This window comes from Rattus rattus, chromosome 15, assembly GCF_011064425.1.
Source record: "Rattus rattus isolate New Zealand chromosome 15, Rrattus_CSIRO_v1, whole genome shotgun sequence".
NCBI classification, from domain to species: Eukaryota; Metazoa; Chordata; class Mammalia; order Rodentia; family Muridae; genus Rattus; species Rattus rattus.
In genome coordinates, this window is record NC_046168.1 from 54,103,687 (window position 1) to 54,119,005 (window position 15,319).

General features: G+C 51.8%; 1 protein-coding gene across 1 annotated transcript; it reads left to right on the plus strand.

Annotated features, from left to right (window-relative positions):
* Window positions 1-1,354: 1,354 nt before the first annotated feature.
* Siglec15 (sialic acid binding Ig like lectin 15) lies at window positions 1,355-7,987 on the plus strand. The gene is made up of 6 exons (XM_032885497.1): window positions 1,355-1,421; window positions 2,559-2,618; window positions 2,758-3,141; window positions 3,839-4,210; window positions 5,234-5,264; window positions 7,761-7,987. Exons 1-6 carry the CDS (start codon window positions 1,355-1,357, stop codon window positions 7,885-7,887), a joined length of 1,041 nt encoding a protein of 346 aa, XP_032741388.1. The 3' UTR covers window positions 7,888-7,987.
* The last annotated feature ends 7,332 nt before the right edge of the window (window positions 7,988-15,319 follow it).

The window sequence follows — 15,319 nt, forward strand, 5'->3', positions numbered from 1 at the left end:
CCCTATGGAGATAAAAACCGACCTTGAATTCCTAATAATCCTGTCCCCAAGTGCTGGGGCTGACGGCACACACCGCCATGTCTTTCACATCTATACTCCCTCAGCATAGACCATTAAGCCCAGGTCTCCGTGGAATTCACTCTCTGGACTCTGTACACACACATACCTCCTCTCTGTCGGGCTCTACAACCCCTGCCTGCTATATGCAATCCCTGTAGACTCCTTCCACCAGCCCCCATCCTTCTGAAAGCCTAACCCCCTTTCATCGCAGGGTACAGGGGAGAGAAGCCAGAGTTGGGTTCGGTGCTCAGAGAGGACTATTCTGGCCAGGGTGATTCATCAGATAACAGGGGTTGAATAGGAGCGATCTGGCGAGCGGCTGATAACCATGCGTGTTCAGACAAAGGCAATACTGTCTGCATCTTTCAGCAGAGCACCTGGCAGAGCACAGCATAATTACATGTTCACTGATCTCTCTCCAGCTCGAGGACAGGGTACCCCGTTCATCTTTGTCCCCACAGTTCATACCCCAGCACCTGGCGTGGAGAGCGGAAGTATCCAGTAAATGTTGGCAGAATTGATGAATGCCCACAGTGTGCAGGCAGGCAGTGCTTGACTCCACGAGCCTGCAAGATGCGAAGTTCAAGTCTAAGGTCACAAGGGGCAGGAAGGTAGGGGCTGAGGGTGCACATCCATAGTCTCAGCTGTTAGGAAGCTGAGGCAGGAAGAGTGCAAGTTCAAGGCCTGTTTAAACCACAAAGCGAGACACCCCCCCCCAATCCAAAAGCAAACAAACAACGAGCAAAATCAGATGTACGTGGTGATTTCTACCTGCAAGATAGCACTCGAGAGACTACAGCAAAAGACCGATGTAAATTTAAGTCAGATCGGAATATTCAGTGAATTTCAGGCCAGTGTGAGCTACACTGTCAGACAGACAGACAGACAGACCTGAGGAAACTCTCTTCAGCTAGAAGTCCTGCAGGATCAGTACAACCTTCACACAGGTTTCCCAAATTTGAAAGGCTGCCACCCAAACTAGTTCTTAACTAAGGATAAACGTCAAGCCCTTGAATTCAAACACGTAATTCAACTTGTCCAGAGATTAAGCCTAAGAACGGGCCATGTGAAATACGAACTGTGGTTTAACTCGTCGTCTTCTGGCTCTGGGCCCACAGCAGGAGCCGATTGGACATTCAGCACCCGAGCCCAGGGTGCGCGAGAACTGCACTCTGCAGGTGCAGCTCACAAGGGTCACCTGAGGACAGGACTTGAACTGAAGGGAAAGGCGGGGAGGGGCAGTGAGCCATCCTGTCCCATCAGGAAACAGTAGTGAGTCCAGGAGTGCCCTGCAATGAGCTTCTGCATGGACGTGTACCTGCTCCTGCAGGAGTGGCGGTTCTGGGCGGCTCTCTGCAGGAGTGAGTATCCTGTCTAACTACAGGTGCGTGAGCACCACAGGAGATGGCCTAGCAGTGGTGGCCTGAGGGTATCCCAACCCAATGAGGCTTGCCGACCACAAAGAACACTAGGCTTAGCATCAGGAAAAATTGGCTTTTCTCTTTCCTACTTGCCTGGATGCTGGCCTTCATTTACACGTCTATAACACTCTCTGCCCTGTCTTTCTTCTCTTGGGTACTTTCAGGACAGATGGCATGGTATAAATAAAGGGACTGTGTATAATACAATTCAAATGGCTCCCTGTAAAGGTCCCTTTTGTGCACTGTGCCCCAGGGCACCGGCTAGGCAGGCTCAACCGCCTGCCTCCTCTTGGGGAGGTACCACCCCTGGCATAAGCTTCTGAGCCTGAGCACTTGCACCCCCACCCCCACAGCAGCAGCACAGGACCCTGTGGTTTGCCAGCACTGGGTGAACTGGAAGCAGGGTTCAGCTTCCACAGTCCTTGGCCCCACATTCTGAAGGTTCACCAGGAGGAAGTTAGGGAAAGTGAGGCGGGAGCAATGGTTCTCCCCTGTGGGTTGCAAGCCCTTTGGGGGTTGATTGGCTCTTTCATGGGAGTCACCTAAGACCATCTGCATGTCAGATATTTATGTTATGATTCATAACAGTAACAAAATTACAGTAACGAAGTAGCAACAAAAATAGTTTTATGGTTGGGGGTCACCACAGCATTAAAGTGTGGCAGCATTGGGAAGGTTGAGAACCCCTGGTGTGGAGGGGCAATGCAGTGTGCCCTGGCACAGAGGCAGTAAAGAATCCACCATGCGGGTCTCTCCTTTCTCTGCCTGAATGCTGGCCTTTTAAGTAGCCGGCCAGGATGCAGTTCACTTGGGCTGGCTCCATTGTTCCTACCAACTTGTTCCTACCAACTCTACCTCTGTGCTTCAAAGCACTGTCCCCTTCTAGAGCCTCGGTTTCTCATCTGCAAATACTGTTAGCGCCTCCTGGTGAATCACAGCTTCTTACCTTTAGGGCACTGTAATGCAGGCTGTGGGTCCAGGCAGGTCTGAGTTGAACACTGACTTTGCCTCAACCTAACAGTGACCTTAGTTATTTAACTCTTCTGTGCCTCAGTTTAGTTCTTCATTTATCTCTAGGATCACCTGTAAAAACTCGAAGAGACGCTTTGGGAAATGCTCTCAACACAGAGGAGCTCAGTAAGTGATTTTATCATCTAGTCCTAGTGTTTGCAGCCCTGCCTTTGGGAGTGGAGTGGAGTGGAGTGGAGTGGAGATGCCACCAGAGGTTAAGGACCCGGTCCCCCTAGGCTAAGTCTGATGTGTCCCTGACCCGCAGGTGCCCCATCGCAGCGCTGGTCCATGCAGGTGCCCGCGGAGGTGAGCGCGGAGGTTGGCGACGTGGCGGTGCTGCCCTGCACCTTCACGCACCCTCACCGCCACTACGACGGGCCGCTGACGGCCATCTGGCGCGCGGGCGAGCCGTACGCCGGCCCTCAAGTGTTCCGCTGCACCGCGGCGCCGGGCAGCGAGCTGTGCCAGACGGCGCTGAGCCTGCACGGCCGCTTCCGCCTGCTGGGCAACCCGCGCCGCAACGACTTGTCCCTGCGCGTCGAGCGCCTCGCCCTGGCGGACAGCAGACGCTACTTCTGCCGTGTGGAGTTCACCGGCGACGCCCACGATCGCTATGAGAGTCGCCATGGGGTCCGGCTGCACGTGACTGGTAAGGCGGGCTGGCGGCTGAGGGGTGTGGATCCCAACTTCCCTACATTCCAGTGGGCGAGCTTACTGGGTGCTAGGGAGGCCTCTGAGAACTTGGTAGAAATGCAGAACTCAAGTCCCAGGAGTCGCCCGGCTGGGGCTGGTGAGTGGTGCCCAGATGCTCGCAGACACCGGCAGTTGGCAAGGAAGGATCGAAAAACAAGTAATCAATAAGTCTAAAGACCGTAAGGGTTGCAGGAAGTGCGCCACCCGCACTGAAGGCTTTCTCATCCCTTCTCCATCCACTCCACCCCACCCTGCGCATCCCCTGTCCCTAGAGCACGCTGCAACTGGCCCTTCCCTGTGTTGTGACCCTTTGGTGTGCACCACTTGCAAACCCAGGAGTTCAAGCAACACACGAGTATTAGTTTGCCAAATCTCAGTGAGCCCATAAAATAGGAGCAATTGTGGTCGCCATTTTACACACAGAGAAACTGAGGCAGAGAAGAGAAATAGCTTGCTAAGGCCCTCGCTGCAATAGGACCCAGGCATCCTGGAGCCCAGGAGCCCAGCTCTGGCACCCCCTTACCTCCTGCCTCCTCTTAGTGGGGAGCGAGGCAGGGTTGCGCTACCCCTTGTTTAACCAAACCGTCGGCTCTCACGCTCCCGCAGGGCGTTGTGCTCTGCGGGGTGGCCCACGCCGACCTTCTTCCCCGCAGCTGCGCCGCGGATCGTCAACATCTCAGTGCTGCCCGGCCCCTCGCATGCCTTCCGCGCGCTCTGCACGGCCGAGGGGGAGCCGCCGCCTGCCCTAGCCTGGTCGGGCCCCGCCCTGGGCAACAGCTCGGCTGCCATGCATGACCAAGGTCGCGGCTACCAGGTGACCGCCGAGTTGCCCGCGCTGACCCGCGATGGCCGCTACACGTGCACGGCAGCCAATAGCCTTGGTCGCGCCGAGGCCAGCGTCTACCTGTTCCGTTTCCACGGCACCCCGGCAGCCTCGACCCTGGCGCTCCTGCTGGGCGCGCTGGGCCTCAAGGCGTTGCTGCTGCTTGGCCTTCTGGGTGCTCGTGCCACACGCCGCCGAGGAGGTGGGTGCACCCCAGATCTGGGTGGGTGTGAGGGAGAAGAGAGGGCTCCCTCCACTTTCTGACGGTTCACCCGACCTAGCACAGCAGAACAACCTTTCTGCACCAGCATCGGCTCAGTTCCCTTCTCTCTGCCTGGAGCCCATGAGGCGGGGCTCTTTGCAGCTAGGAAACTGAGGCTCCGCAGAGTATCTTGCCTTTTGCAGAGTCACACAGAGACAGTCCTGTGTCGAACACAAATCAGTGTTCTGTGAAGGTTGGGCCTCAGGTTTCTCCCTTACTTTTTTAACTAACATCTGGAGGCCCTGAGGTTACGGACCATGATGCTGGGAACACAATGTGTTCCCACAATGATGCTCCGATGTGATTCTCTGCCGGCCGGTAAGAGGCTGAGTCTGCAGATCTTTGCAGTACCCCTGTGAGAAGGGTTCTCAGAGACCCCAGAGATTGCAGAAGGCAGAGGATAGCCTGCAATTCTGAGGTGTTAGTAAGTTAGGAGAGCTCAACCAAGAATCTTCAGGACACAACGAGCTTGGAAAACATAAATGCACACCTGGCCCCGGGAGCCCAACCACTTTTAGAGAACATCTCCATGCTGCTGCCCCTGACCTTGATGCGGCATCTGCTGAGCACCCCAGAAAGGGAGGGACCTTCTCAGTCCTAGCAGACCAATTAGGTCAGCCTCCAATGCTCCAGGGATGCAACAGAGCATTTGTCTCTGGGCCCCAGTTGCTGTCTTTGCTGTGACCCTGCCGTTCTTCCTGGTTCCTCAACTTTATCAAACATGCTGCGTTTCAGGGTCCCCAGAAAGGAAGTTTTATTCTGCTGCACCACAGCTCTCTTAACACCTGCCTCTGTCAAGTTAACCCCATGTTAAGTCCCTCCAGCCAGCTAGCCGTCTGGTGCATGTTGCATTTCCTGGGGTCCACTTCTAACAGTGGGGTGGGGTAGAGTGTGCAACTGACACGTAGGCTGGAGGCCACTGTGCAAATTCACACCTCCTTTTTCTCCGTGTCCCTCACACAGATCACCTGGCTGCCCAGGACACCCCTCCACGGTGAGTACTTACCCACCCCACCCACCCACCTCTGCCTTTCTCATTGGCCCAGGGATGCCAGTATCTCAGAACTGGGAGTACAAGGAGAACAATCAGGCATAGAGTGAGGCTAGGGTAGTAGGCTGGACCAGCGCCCGGGTCATACCCGAAGCACCCCGCCCCTCCTTCCTGCACACCACAATAGGCCAAGCTAACTTGTTACTGCATTCAGTACACAAGGATCTTGGTGTCTACGACCCCAAAAGTTAAAGCCACCCCTCGTTGGCTCAAGCATCCCATAAGGATGCCATTGTAGGAAGACTCATTCTCCAAGGCTTACTACTGACTGCTTCCCAAACAAAATCGCCAAGAACCCAACTTAGATGAAGGATCTAGAAAGACATTAACCCAGAGTCCACTCTTTCCTCTTCGGTGTCTAGTAAGGGCCCTTGTTGATGGAGAAAGAACTCAGCTCTAGAGCACTGTGCCTGGCGTTGGCTGGGAGCACTGTGCCTGGAGCACTGTGCCTGGTGCTGGCTGGGAGCACTGTGCCTGGAGCACTGTGCCTGGTGCTGGCTGGGAGCACTGTGCCTGGAGCACTGTGCCTGGTGCTGGCTGGGAGCACGGTGCCTGGAGCACTGTGCCTGGTGCTGGTTGGGAGCACGGTGCCTGGAGCACTGTGCCTGGTGCTGGCTGGGAGCACGGTGCCTGGAGCACTGTGCCTGGTGCTGGCTGGGAGCACTGTGCCTGGAGCACTGTGCCTGGTGCTGGCTGGGAGCACGGTGCCTGGAGCACTGTGCCTGCACTGTGCCTGGTGCTGGCTGGGAGCACGGTGCCTGGAGCACTGTGCCTGGTGCTGGCTGGGAGCACTGTGCCTGGAGCACTGTGCCTGGTGCTGGCTGGGAGCACGGTGCCTGGAGCACTGTGCCTGGTGCTGGTTGGGAGCACGGTGCCTGGAGCACTGTGCCTGGTGCTGGCTGGGAGCACGGTGCCTGGAGCACTGTGCCTGGTGCTGGCTGGGAGCACGGTGCCTGGAGCACTGTGCCTGGTGCTGGCTGGGAGCGCACTCTTCCCAGCTGCTTCTCAAGTCTTGACAGCCCACCATACATGCATTTCCTTTACTGGTGCACAACAAGACCAGAGTCACATCACTGTCTGCGGTTCACGCACCTAACAAATGTTCACCGAATACCTGCGATATGGCAAGGTAATAACGTGGATGAAAGAGACAGGAAATCCAAGCCTGCGCTCCAGTGCATGCAGTTTTGCACAAAGGCCATCTGAGATCGTGAAGGGAGATTTGTAAAGCCACCCCAGAGGGTAGCCAGGCGGCCATGACTACTTTAGAGCTGGGTATTTTCTTTGAAGACAGGGCCCTGAAGACATCACGCTGGAGGCTGGATCCTGGGGCGGCCAAGGTGATAGGAACATCCCAAGAGTAAAAACTGTAGAACTATCTTTTATTCTTCCGAAGTAACTGTTGTCTCTGACACTTACTGCTGAATAAGCTCCCCCTTTCTAGCTCTTTCTGAGCTCTGGCTGGTTCACCTCAGCCATTCTGGCTCCAACTCCTCTCCCAGCTGACTGATTTCAATCTGACCCCTCTCAGCTTCTGAGCGAATCGCTCTGCTTGGCCTCATACTAACTTTGACAATCTGTTCTAATCTTCTGTCTCCTTCTCGCTGTGACTTGTTCTCTCTTCAACCTGTCTCTGTACAGTTGTCCCAGTAAAACTGCCACTCACTTAGACGTCACTTTCAAACATGGGTGCTTCCTTCTACAAACTCACTTTACCTTTACTGTTTGGGATTGAAGGTGCAGCTAAAAGGTTGAGCCGCACCACAACTAGAAACGGGGGTGGTTTTTTTTCAGTAAATAACGCAATCTCTCGGGGTTCACAGTGTGATCAAATATCCTGCAACAGAAAACCGTGAGTAGAAAGGCCAGGTGGGATTTGGACTGGACACAGGCATAGGGGAGCATAGAAATGTGGGTTGAGATGGCAAGGTTGGGGTGATTCTGAGTGAGGTGGAAATCGGAATGGTTTAGGGTCACGCATGAGAGGTTGAATCTGAACAGAAGAGCCCAAGAAGTAGACTCAGAAAGAGGCCACTGTTTCTTCTGTTCTGACAGCAACCAGGGGAAGGGACTCTCTGAGGTTAATGAAGGGAAACAGAGCACCCAGGGTTAGAGTTGAGTCCTAGTCACAGAGACCAGGAGGGAACCCATCTTGCACAGTGGGTGGGAAGCAGTCAGACCCGGGAGATTGAGACATGGACATGGAGCTGATTTCTGAAGCCTCTGACAACGTCACTTTGTAGGAGAAGGTAACTGGTCAAGGAAGCTGTCACCAGCAGCATCCCCTTGTCTTACATTAATCAACCCCCCAACCCTGCTGGTTCTGGCTCCACTGCCTCCCATATGGTATCTTCCTTGACCTGTCGCTGGGGCACAGCTTGGGAAGTCAAGGACCTCGTGAAATACTGGGTGGTAAGTCAATTTTTCTCCTGTCTGCAGGTCTCAGGCTCAGGAGTCCAATTATGAAAATTTGAGCCAGCTGAATCCCCCAGGCTACCAGCTACCACGAGTTTGCTGTGAGGAACTCCTTAACCACCATCATCCAGTCATTCACCATGAAAAATAAAGGACAGTACCACCAGGCTAGACCTGTACAGCTCATAATTCCTTGGCAGCTGTGGGCCAGGCAACATCCAAGGGGACCAGGATACCTGCCCACGGTACTCTGCCAGTGGAGCCAGCAATCTGGACGTATATGCATGCCCACACAAGTCTCAGCACGAAACTTCTGGAAAAACTCCCCTTGTTTTTTCTTACTTAGAACTTAGTAAAGCAGACAGGAAACTAGCCATAAGGTCTGGAGGTCCAGGCTCCTGTCTGCTCTGTCATGGACTTGCAGTGCGGACCAGGACACTTCCTTGACCTATCTGGGGCTCAGCTTCTCCCTGAAGATCTGAAGGGACCGCGTCAACTCCAACTCTAGCTAAAAGGTGGGCCATTGGATGTGCTGAATTTGTAGGTAGGTGTGGCACTGCTCAGCTTTTTGGAGAACAAAGCACTCCCAAGAACCACCTGAGGCGGGAGCTGTGCAAACTCAGAGCTATAGCAATCCTTGGAACCATTATAGCAAGAAGAAGCCCGGAGCCCCTGCCTCCTGCAATCACACAGACTGTTCCAGCCGCCTGTGATCATCTCAGCTGACCCACACTTCCTTGAACTGGGATCCACCGAGAGGAGACTGAAGACCCATAGTCTCAAAGCGTCTGAAAGCTGTGTGTCAAAACCCGGGAGACCTGAAGGACGTCTGGGTCTAAGTGGTTAAGGCAGCTGTGGCTCTGACCTCTCTCTGGAGTGCACCCCCTCCCAGGATGTGAACCTCCAGGAGGACTGGCAATGTCTCCCCACTTGCCCAAGCCCAGCCAGGCTAACTTCAAGAGTGGCGCTTTCCTAATTCGCACTTCAGTGTGCATTTGTTGGTCCTGTTAAAGGACAGAGGTGCACTTGGGACCGAGTAAACCATGAGACAGGAGGCTAAGGAGACCATGTTTTTCTGGGGACAGTATCTTTATGTTAAGGGCAGTCGGTTTTCAGGCTTCCCACTCTGCCAAGGGTGCTGACAGTTCATAGTTATTTCAGGATCCGTCGAGAACTCTTAAGGAAGCACAGGGCTTGACGTCTGGCCCTGCTTGCAGATAGGAGCATTAGAGCGTCTCTATGAAGGGCCTGTATCACCAAGGAAAAATATAAGGATGTGGTCAGGATGTGGATTAGAGCGTCATTGGTCTCTGGAGCTGTCTTTCAGAGCCAAGAAAATTCTATGAGTTACTAATTACGCACTGTGTAGTGTTGTGAATTCTTTTTCAGGGTTATGAAACCGAAGGAGGCATCATTATCGGTCAGGACGAGCTAGGCTGTCCTGCACCAACGAGCCCTAAAATCAGTGACTGAAAATGGTCTTTATCTTGCACTCTATCAGTCAGGGTTCTCTAGAGGGACAGAATTTATGGGATAAATCTATGAAGAGGGGGGGATGGGAAGGGAGAAAGGGAGAGGAGGAGGCTCCAGTGGTCCAGCTAATCCAACAATGCCTGCCTACCCAAGGAAAGTTGAAGAATCCACTAGTTCAGCCCACGAGGCTGGATGTCTCAGGTAGTCTTCAGTAGACATCAGATTCCGAAGATGTGGGCTCTAATGCAGTGAAGAAATGGAGTCGCAAGCAAAAGCAAGAGGGAGAGCATCCATCATCCATGTCTGTCTGTCCACCGCTAGCAGATGTGGCCCGGATTAAAGGTGGATCTCTCTACCTCAAAAGACCCAGCTCAAAAGTCTTCCCACTTCAAATGATTTAATTAAGACAATCTGTCTCACAGGTGTGCCCAGTCGTTGGGGTTTCGTTAAGATCGTATGCGGTCAAGTTAGCAACCAAGAACAGGCATCACACCCGCCCCATCCCCCTCGCCCACTGGCTGGGAGATTCACTGTTGTTAACTGGGAACCCAGATTGCAGGAATCCATCACTGACGGGAATTGCTAGGCTGAAGGTAAAAAGAATCCTCTCCAAGACAATCTACTGTTCACCCAAGAGAACAAGCGATACAACCCTAAATTGGTATGTGAGGGACGCTAGAGAAAGTTTTGAGAACATAGAATGGCTGGCCCCACAATAAGCCCTTCCAGAAACTCTCAAGGTTGGACATGTGAGTCCAAAAGCATGCTTATAAAGGGGTAGCTGACCCAGCCTTGTGAAGGCTTCCTGGAAGAGCATACGGGAAGATGGTATAGATTGGCTATGCTGATGGGGGAAAACCACGGTTAGAGTAGAGACTGGAGGTAAGACGAAAGGGTATTGAAGCACAGAGACAACCCAAGTGGAGATGGCCTGGTACAGACACAGTTATTAGTTTCTAGAGCCTGAAGGAAGAGGCAGGGTGTGGCCAAAGTGGGCAGAACACTTTGGATGGGGGCGCTGCCCTGTTGTGCTGGGACACGGGTTTGAACCAATAAAAAGTCTATTAGGCAGCTAGCGACTATCCAGAGTGTTAGGGATCCCAACGTAACACCAAGCCGTTCTCCTAGTGAACTTTTGAGCACGTAAACCATATTCCGGGTTGACGTACTTCAGTGGACAACAACAGTTAGCCAGAAGCAGAAGTACAGAAGCCCAAAAGCAAGGATAGTACATTTAGAGGCTTTCCCACAACCACGGACATTGATGGATTAGGTCTTTGTTTTCGCTTTAGCAGGCGGTGCTGTCTACGTGCTGTTTTCTGGCCCGAACGATACTTTCATCGTGGAACTGTGCTAAGGTCTGGTTCAGCCTTGGCAGGGGTGGGAGTAACAGAAGTTGGCACTCAAGGGACTGAGTAACGTGCTAGTCTCCTGGTACCGCTGAGCAGGGCTGCTACTTTTCATCCATCATCTTCCTAGTGGGACCTGAGAGATACCTGTGTCAGGGATACCTGGGGAGTTGTTTAAATAAATATCTATGTTGAGCATCAGCTGGCCCTGCCAGCCCATAGGGAAGGGAAAGGACTAGAACTTTAAGCAGTATCTTCAGGAGACTTTACTCCCAAGACTTTTAAAAATCTTTTTCAGCCACCCTCCCTAAACAAACAAACAAACAGACAAAAAAGCTGGAAAAAAAAAAACACCCATGTGCCCATCACCACCACTCAACATCGCTCATAGGCCGCTGCTTGCTTGCTGCCTATCTTGCTGAACCATTTGCAAGTAAGCAGCATATTTCATTCTTCTTCGTGAACCTAAATACCCTGAAGAACTTGTGTGCCCTGTCCTGGCTGTTACATTTAGTGACTCTACCTTATGATCCTTATCTGCATTTCCCCTATATACAAAGTTTCCAGCCAGAACCCAGCTGGTTCTGAGGCCAGCTGAAGTCTGTTTGCTCTCTGGTAGGCCGGGCTCTGATCACGGTGGTGGTCTTTGCTGACTGACTTGTGTGCAGTAGCCTTCTTGAAAGTGAAAGCAGCAGAAGTCCTCAGGGGAAAACCATGTGGTGGTGGTTCCTGTGATGGGCAGCAGGGGAGCCCAAGGGGAGCTGTCATCACAGGGCAGCCTTTTGATTGCTTTCCAGAAAGCACAGTGATGGAAACAGCCTGTGGCCATCCTCTGAGCTGTCCCCAAGATCTAGATGGGATGAGGAGTCTGTCCTCCCAAATCTGACCTCTGAGCAGGCTCAGGCTGTCCACTGGCAAGCAAGGACCAGAGACACAAGCAATAGTCAAAGGCATCACACTGGGGACTCAACTCCCCTCTGGTAGGCCAGGAGTTGAGGGGAGAATCCCAAAGACAAATTGCTTTCAAGGCTGCACTTCCCAAAGTGGTGCACGTCTGGAACCTTCTGGTTCATCAAGCCCTGTGGTTTGGTTCTCTCTGGAAAATGAAATTGGTCCCACAGGAAGATGGGGAGACACGCCCAATACCCAGATGGCTCTGTCATTGGAGAATCACAAATTACCGTTAATCCTATATGTGATCTGCCAATCCTCCAACCACAGCGTGGCCCATTCCAGGTGTGTCTTTTGTGTCCACTACCCCGGGTACTAAAGAGGAGTGGTAGCACCAGGACACTGAAGGCAGATTTCCATGGCAGACACTCCTGCCTCTCAGCACTCACCATTTCTGTTCATCCCAGACCTTGGGAGCCTTTGCACAACTTTCAAGGCCCACCTGCACAGGTCAAGGCCACCCTAGAGATATTAAGGGTGCTCCTGCTTTGATGGTCTCCCGGTCCACACCATTTCCTAACTGCCAGCACTCCCCCCCACACACACTGAGTTAGAAATTTTCTCTTTGAAACTGGAGGTCTTACCATTGTGGCCAAATATTAAAACAAAACAAAGACTTAGCCATCACAAATCAACTAACTTAAAAGTCCTCTTAATGTGATTTATGTGTGAAAAGGCCCGCCAAGCAGCTTGCTGAAAACAATGAGACAGGCTCGGCGTGGGCAAATCACAAAGTCCTTTATTTGCAGAATTTCGCTTAACTCATTCTCATTGTTTCCAGTTTCTCGCCATCATATGGAAAAAAAAATGTGTCCTTTGTACAACCATGGAAAATACTAAACACTGAATAAGAAGTAAATATTGCAGTTAATGACCCAAATAAAACCATGGCTTTAGATGTGAACACATCACAGTACTGATCTCCGATGTAAATTGTCTGAAACCCCTGAAAGAAAGCTGCTCTTCAGTGCTTGGCGGTATTACCAGATACGTTTAACAATACGTTATAACCAACACTAGCACTTTCATTAGTAGAGTAGAAGTAGGGTAAGTTTTCTTTTCAGGTTATCCTGATGAGGAACCAGGAACTTGTGCAGAGTGAAGGAGACTGACTGAATAAGCACGTGACCTACTCCTGGCCACATGACTCCTTCAAGAGTCTGTTTAGTGTCAGGCTCTAAGAGCCTCACCTAACAAGATCAGCTATAACCTTAATACAGGCTGTGAGGTTTAGCTAAGCAAGGAGCAGGGTATACTCCATGATGAGGTTCAAAGAGCCTGACTACCGGGCTGACCAGGCAGGTACCCGATGAAACTGGTCTTGGGCAGTGACTACTGCTAAAGAGGTCTATGGTGTAACTCAATGTTGGATTAACGTGCCAATTACAGTGCATGATGAGAACCGATGCTCCCCAAGTGTGTGTTAGAGTGACTTGCACTGCTTGGAGGAGAAGGTGACAGCAGGGCCCAGGCTAAGGCAAGGATGCGCTCTCCCCGCATCTCCGAGGGCTGAGTGTGTTCCCAGGCAACTTGTTTGTCTTATCGTAGTTCTGGTGCTGCTGATCCTTGACACAGTCCTGGGGACTGACCTGGGCACTCTGCCCCCAAAAGCAGTCTTGTTGGACATCATGTTCAAAGATGACTAAGGACTCTGGCCACTTAGCAGAGAGAGGACTAAGGGGTGGGGGCAGGGGATGTGACAGGAGGAACGTTTGGAGGTAACAGAGAGGAGAACAGGTCCTTCCTGGATGCTCCAGGCAGATCCACAACAAACAGGCCAGGTTACAGGGACCATTCCGGCTCGATATATGCAGAACCAGAGAGCCCTGGCATAGGTGAGCCAGCAGTGGACTCCAAGACACTGCCAGGTGTTGAGGATCTCCACTAAGGGAACCAAGATGTGTGCCATGACTCTGCCCATGAGTCTAGACATTGGTCTCCTGCTTCAGAAGAAAGTACCTTTGGAAACCAGTGTCATCAGCCTGACTCAAAGAGCTTAAACACAACAGAGCTTACACTGGTTGGCCTTGGAGGAGAAAGACTGCTGGATAATTACAGAGAGATTCTACACTTGATGTTCACTGACACCAAAAACCAAAGGACACAGGAGAGGTGGAGGCCTAACCAGCAAGACACCCACCAGTCATGTTCAGAGCCAAGGTCAAGTGTGCACGAGTTTCGGAAGAGTGCACAGTGGGTGCTAGCCTTTACCATCACACTGGACCCTGCCGTCACCTGCTCCAGTGAGGCCAGAGCACCCTCCCTGCCCCACGTGTGCACTCCACGGTGGTGGGCAGTGCCTGGAGAGGCAGAGGCGCTTGCACTGAGACCAACGCTCCATCTGTCCCTGGGAAGCTTCCACCTCCACACTGCTCTGCCAACAGCCTTGCTTGGTGACAAGGGCGTCAGGTGCCCATCACTGTCTCTGATGTCAGGGCTTGCACTCTCAAAGTGGACTGTTTTCCCAGCAAAGCCAGGCTTCTCTTTCAGCAGCAGGCAGCCTTTTTGTTCTGAATTATTACATATTTGTAAAGACCTAGCCCAGTGCTTCTCATAGAATCTGAAGCAAATAACTCTGAGATGTTAAGCAAGGGTGAAAAGGTGGCACTCTTACCGACCAGTTACAAAGCCAAATAAATTTATTATCAGTCATAAAAATCTACAGTAGCCTTCAATTCAGATTCCTCAATTACAATCAAAGGCTGATTTTATTGTTTATACTTTTTACAGATAAAATTTACAAATATTATAAATTTCCAAAATTAATTGATTTTCTAAACTGTACACACTATCACTCACACATTTCACATTCTAGGATATTGGTAACTTGGTTCTCCTTGGAGAAACTGCACAAACACAGTGTTTCCTGGCCTCAGAATCACTGATGCTTGTTCAACAGTCTTCAGCTTCTGAAGCTTCTTCTACTGGAGTGAGGATGACAGATCTGGAACGCAGAGAGAAGCAGAAGAAAGAAGGCTGAGACAGATGCCTGACAATGACACTTAGTGCCACTGAACAGGATGTCCTTTATCGGTGTTCCAAGACATGTCTACTAGGCAGACTTGTTCTGTCCAATAAGAAGTTCCTACGAGCTTCCAAGTGTGGGGGAGGGACCCCACTAATGTATGTCCCATCTTTAGTCAAGGCTCTTGGTGGCCATTCACTGATTTTACACAGATATTTCTAGGCCTTAACCCATAAAAAGAGAGACATGTTTTAAGTTGGACCTGCAAAACCCATTTGGGGCCGTTTTTGAGAAGTAGGACTATATTGACAGAAGTCAAATTTCTAACTCTACAGGAAGTGACGTGAGCAAGAGATGTGAAGGGAACAGAGCACTGTGCTAGACAAGTAAAGAGAACTCAGCAATGACAGGAGAGGCACAGAGCTACTTACAAAAGCCAAATTTCTTAAATTCCCCTGACCCGCCCCTCCTCTCTGGACATGTGTCCAGCGTGGTGTCCATGAGCTTCATCTGAATTTACCTAAGGAAGAAGTTTAAAGTCCCAGTGTCCCTTGACAGTAGGGCCGGCAGAGAGCTCTGACTTATTACAAGAGCTGGGAATTCCACATAGACCAGGCCAATAAAGCATTACGAATGAGGGGCCCAGGGGTTCCAGTGCCCTGGCGGCTGCGGTCAGGATTGTGTGTGCTCCCACTGCAAGGACCAAATAAGATAGACCCCTGCACAGTTCAGCGGCCACAGTGACGCTGCCACATGCGTTCACACAAGCTCACTTCACAGGATGTGTCGCCATCTGTGCTGTCCGCGGTGGGCAGGGTTAAATGATTGTCCTCACAGGACTGTGC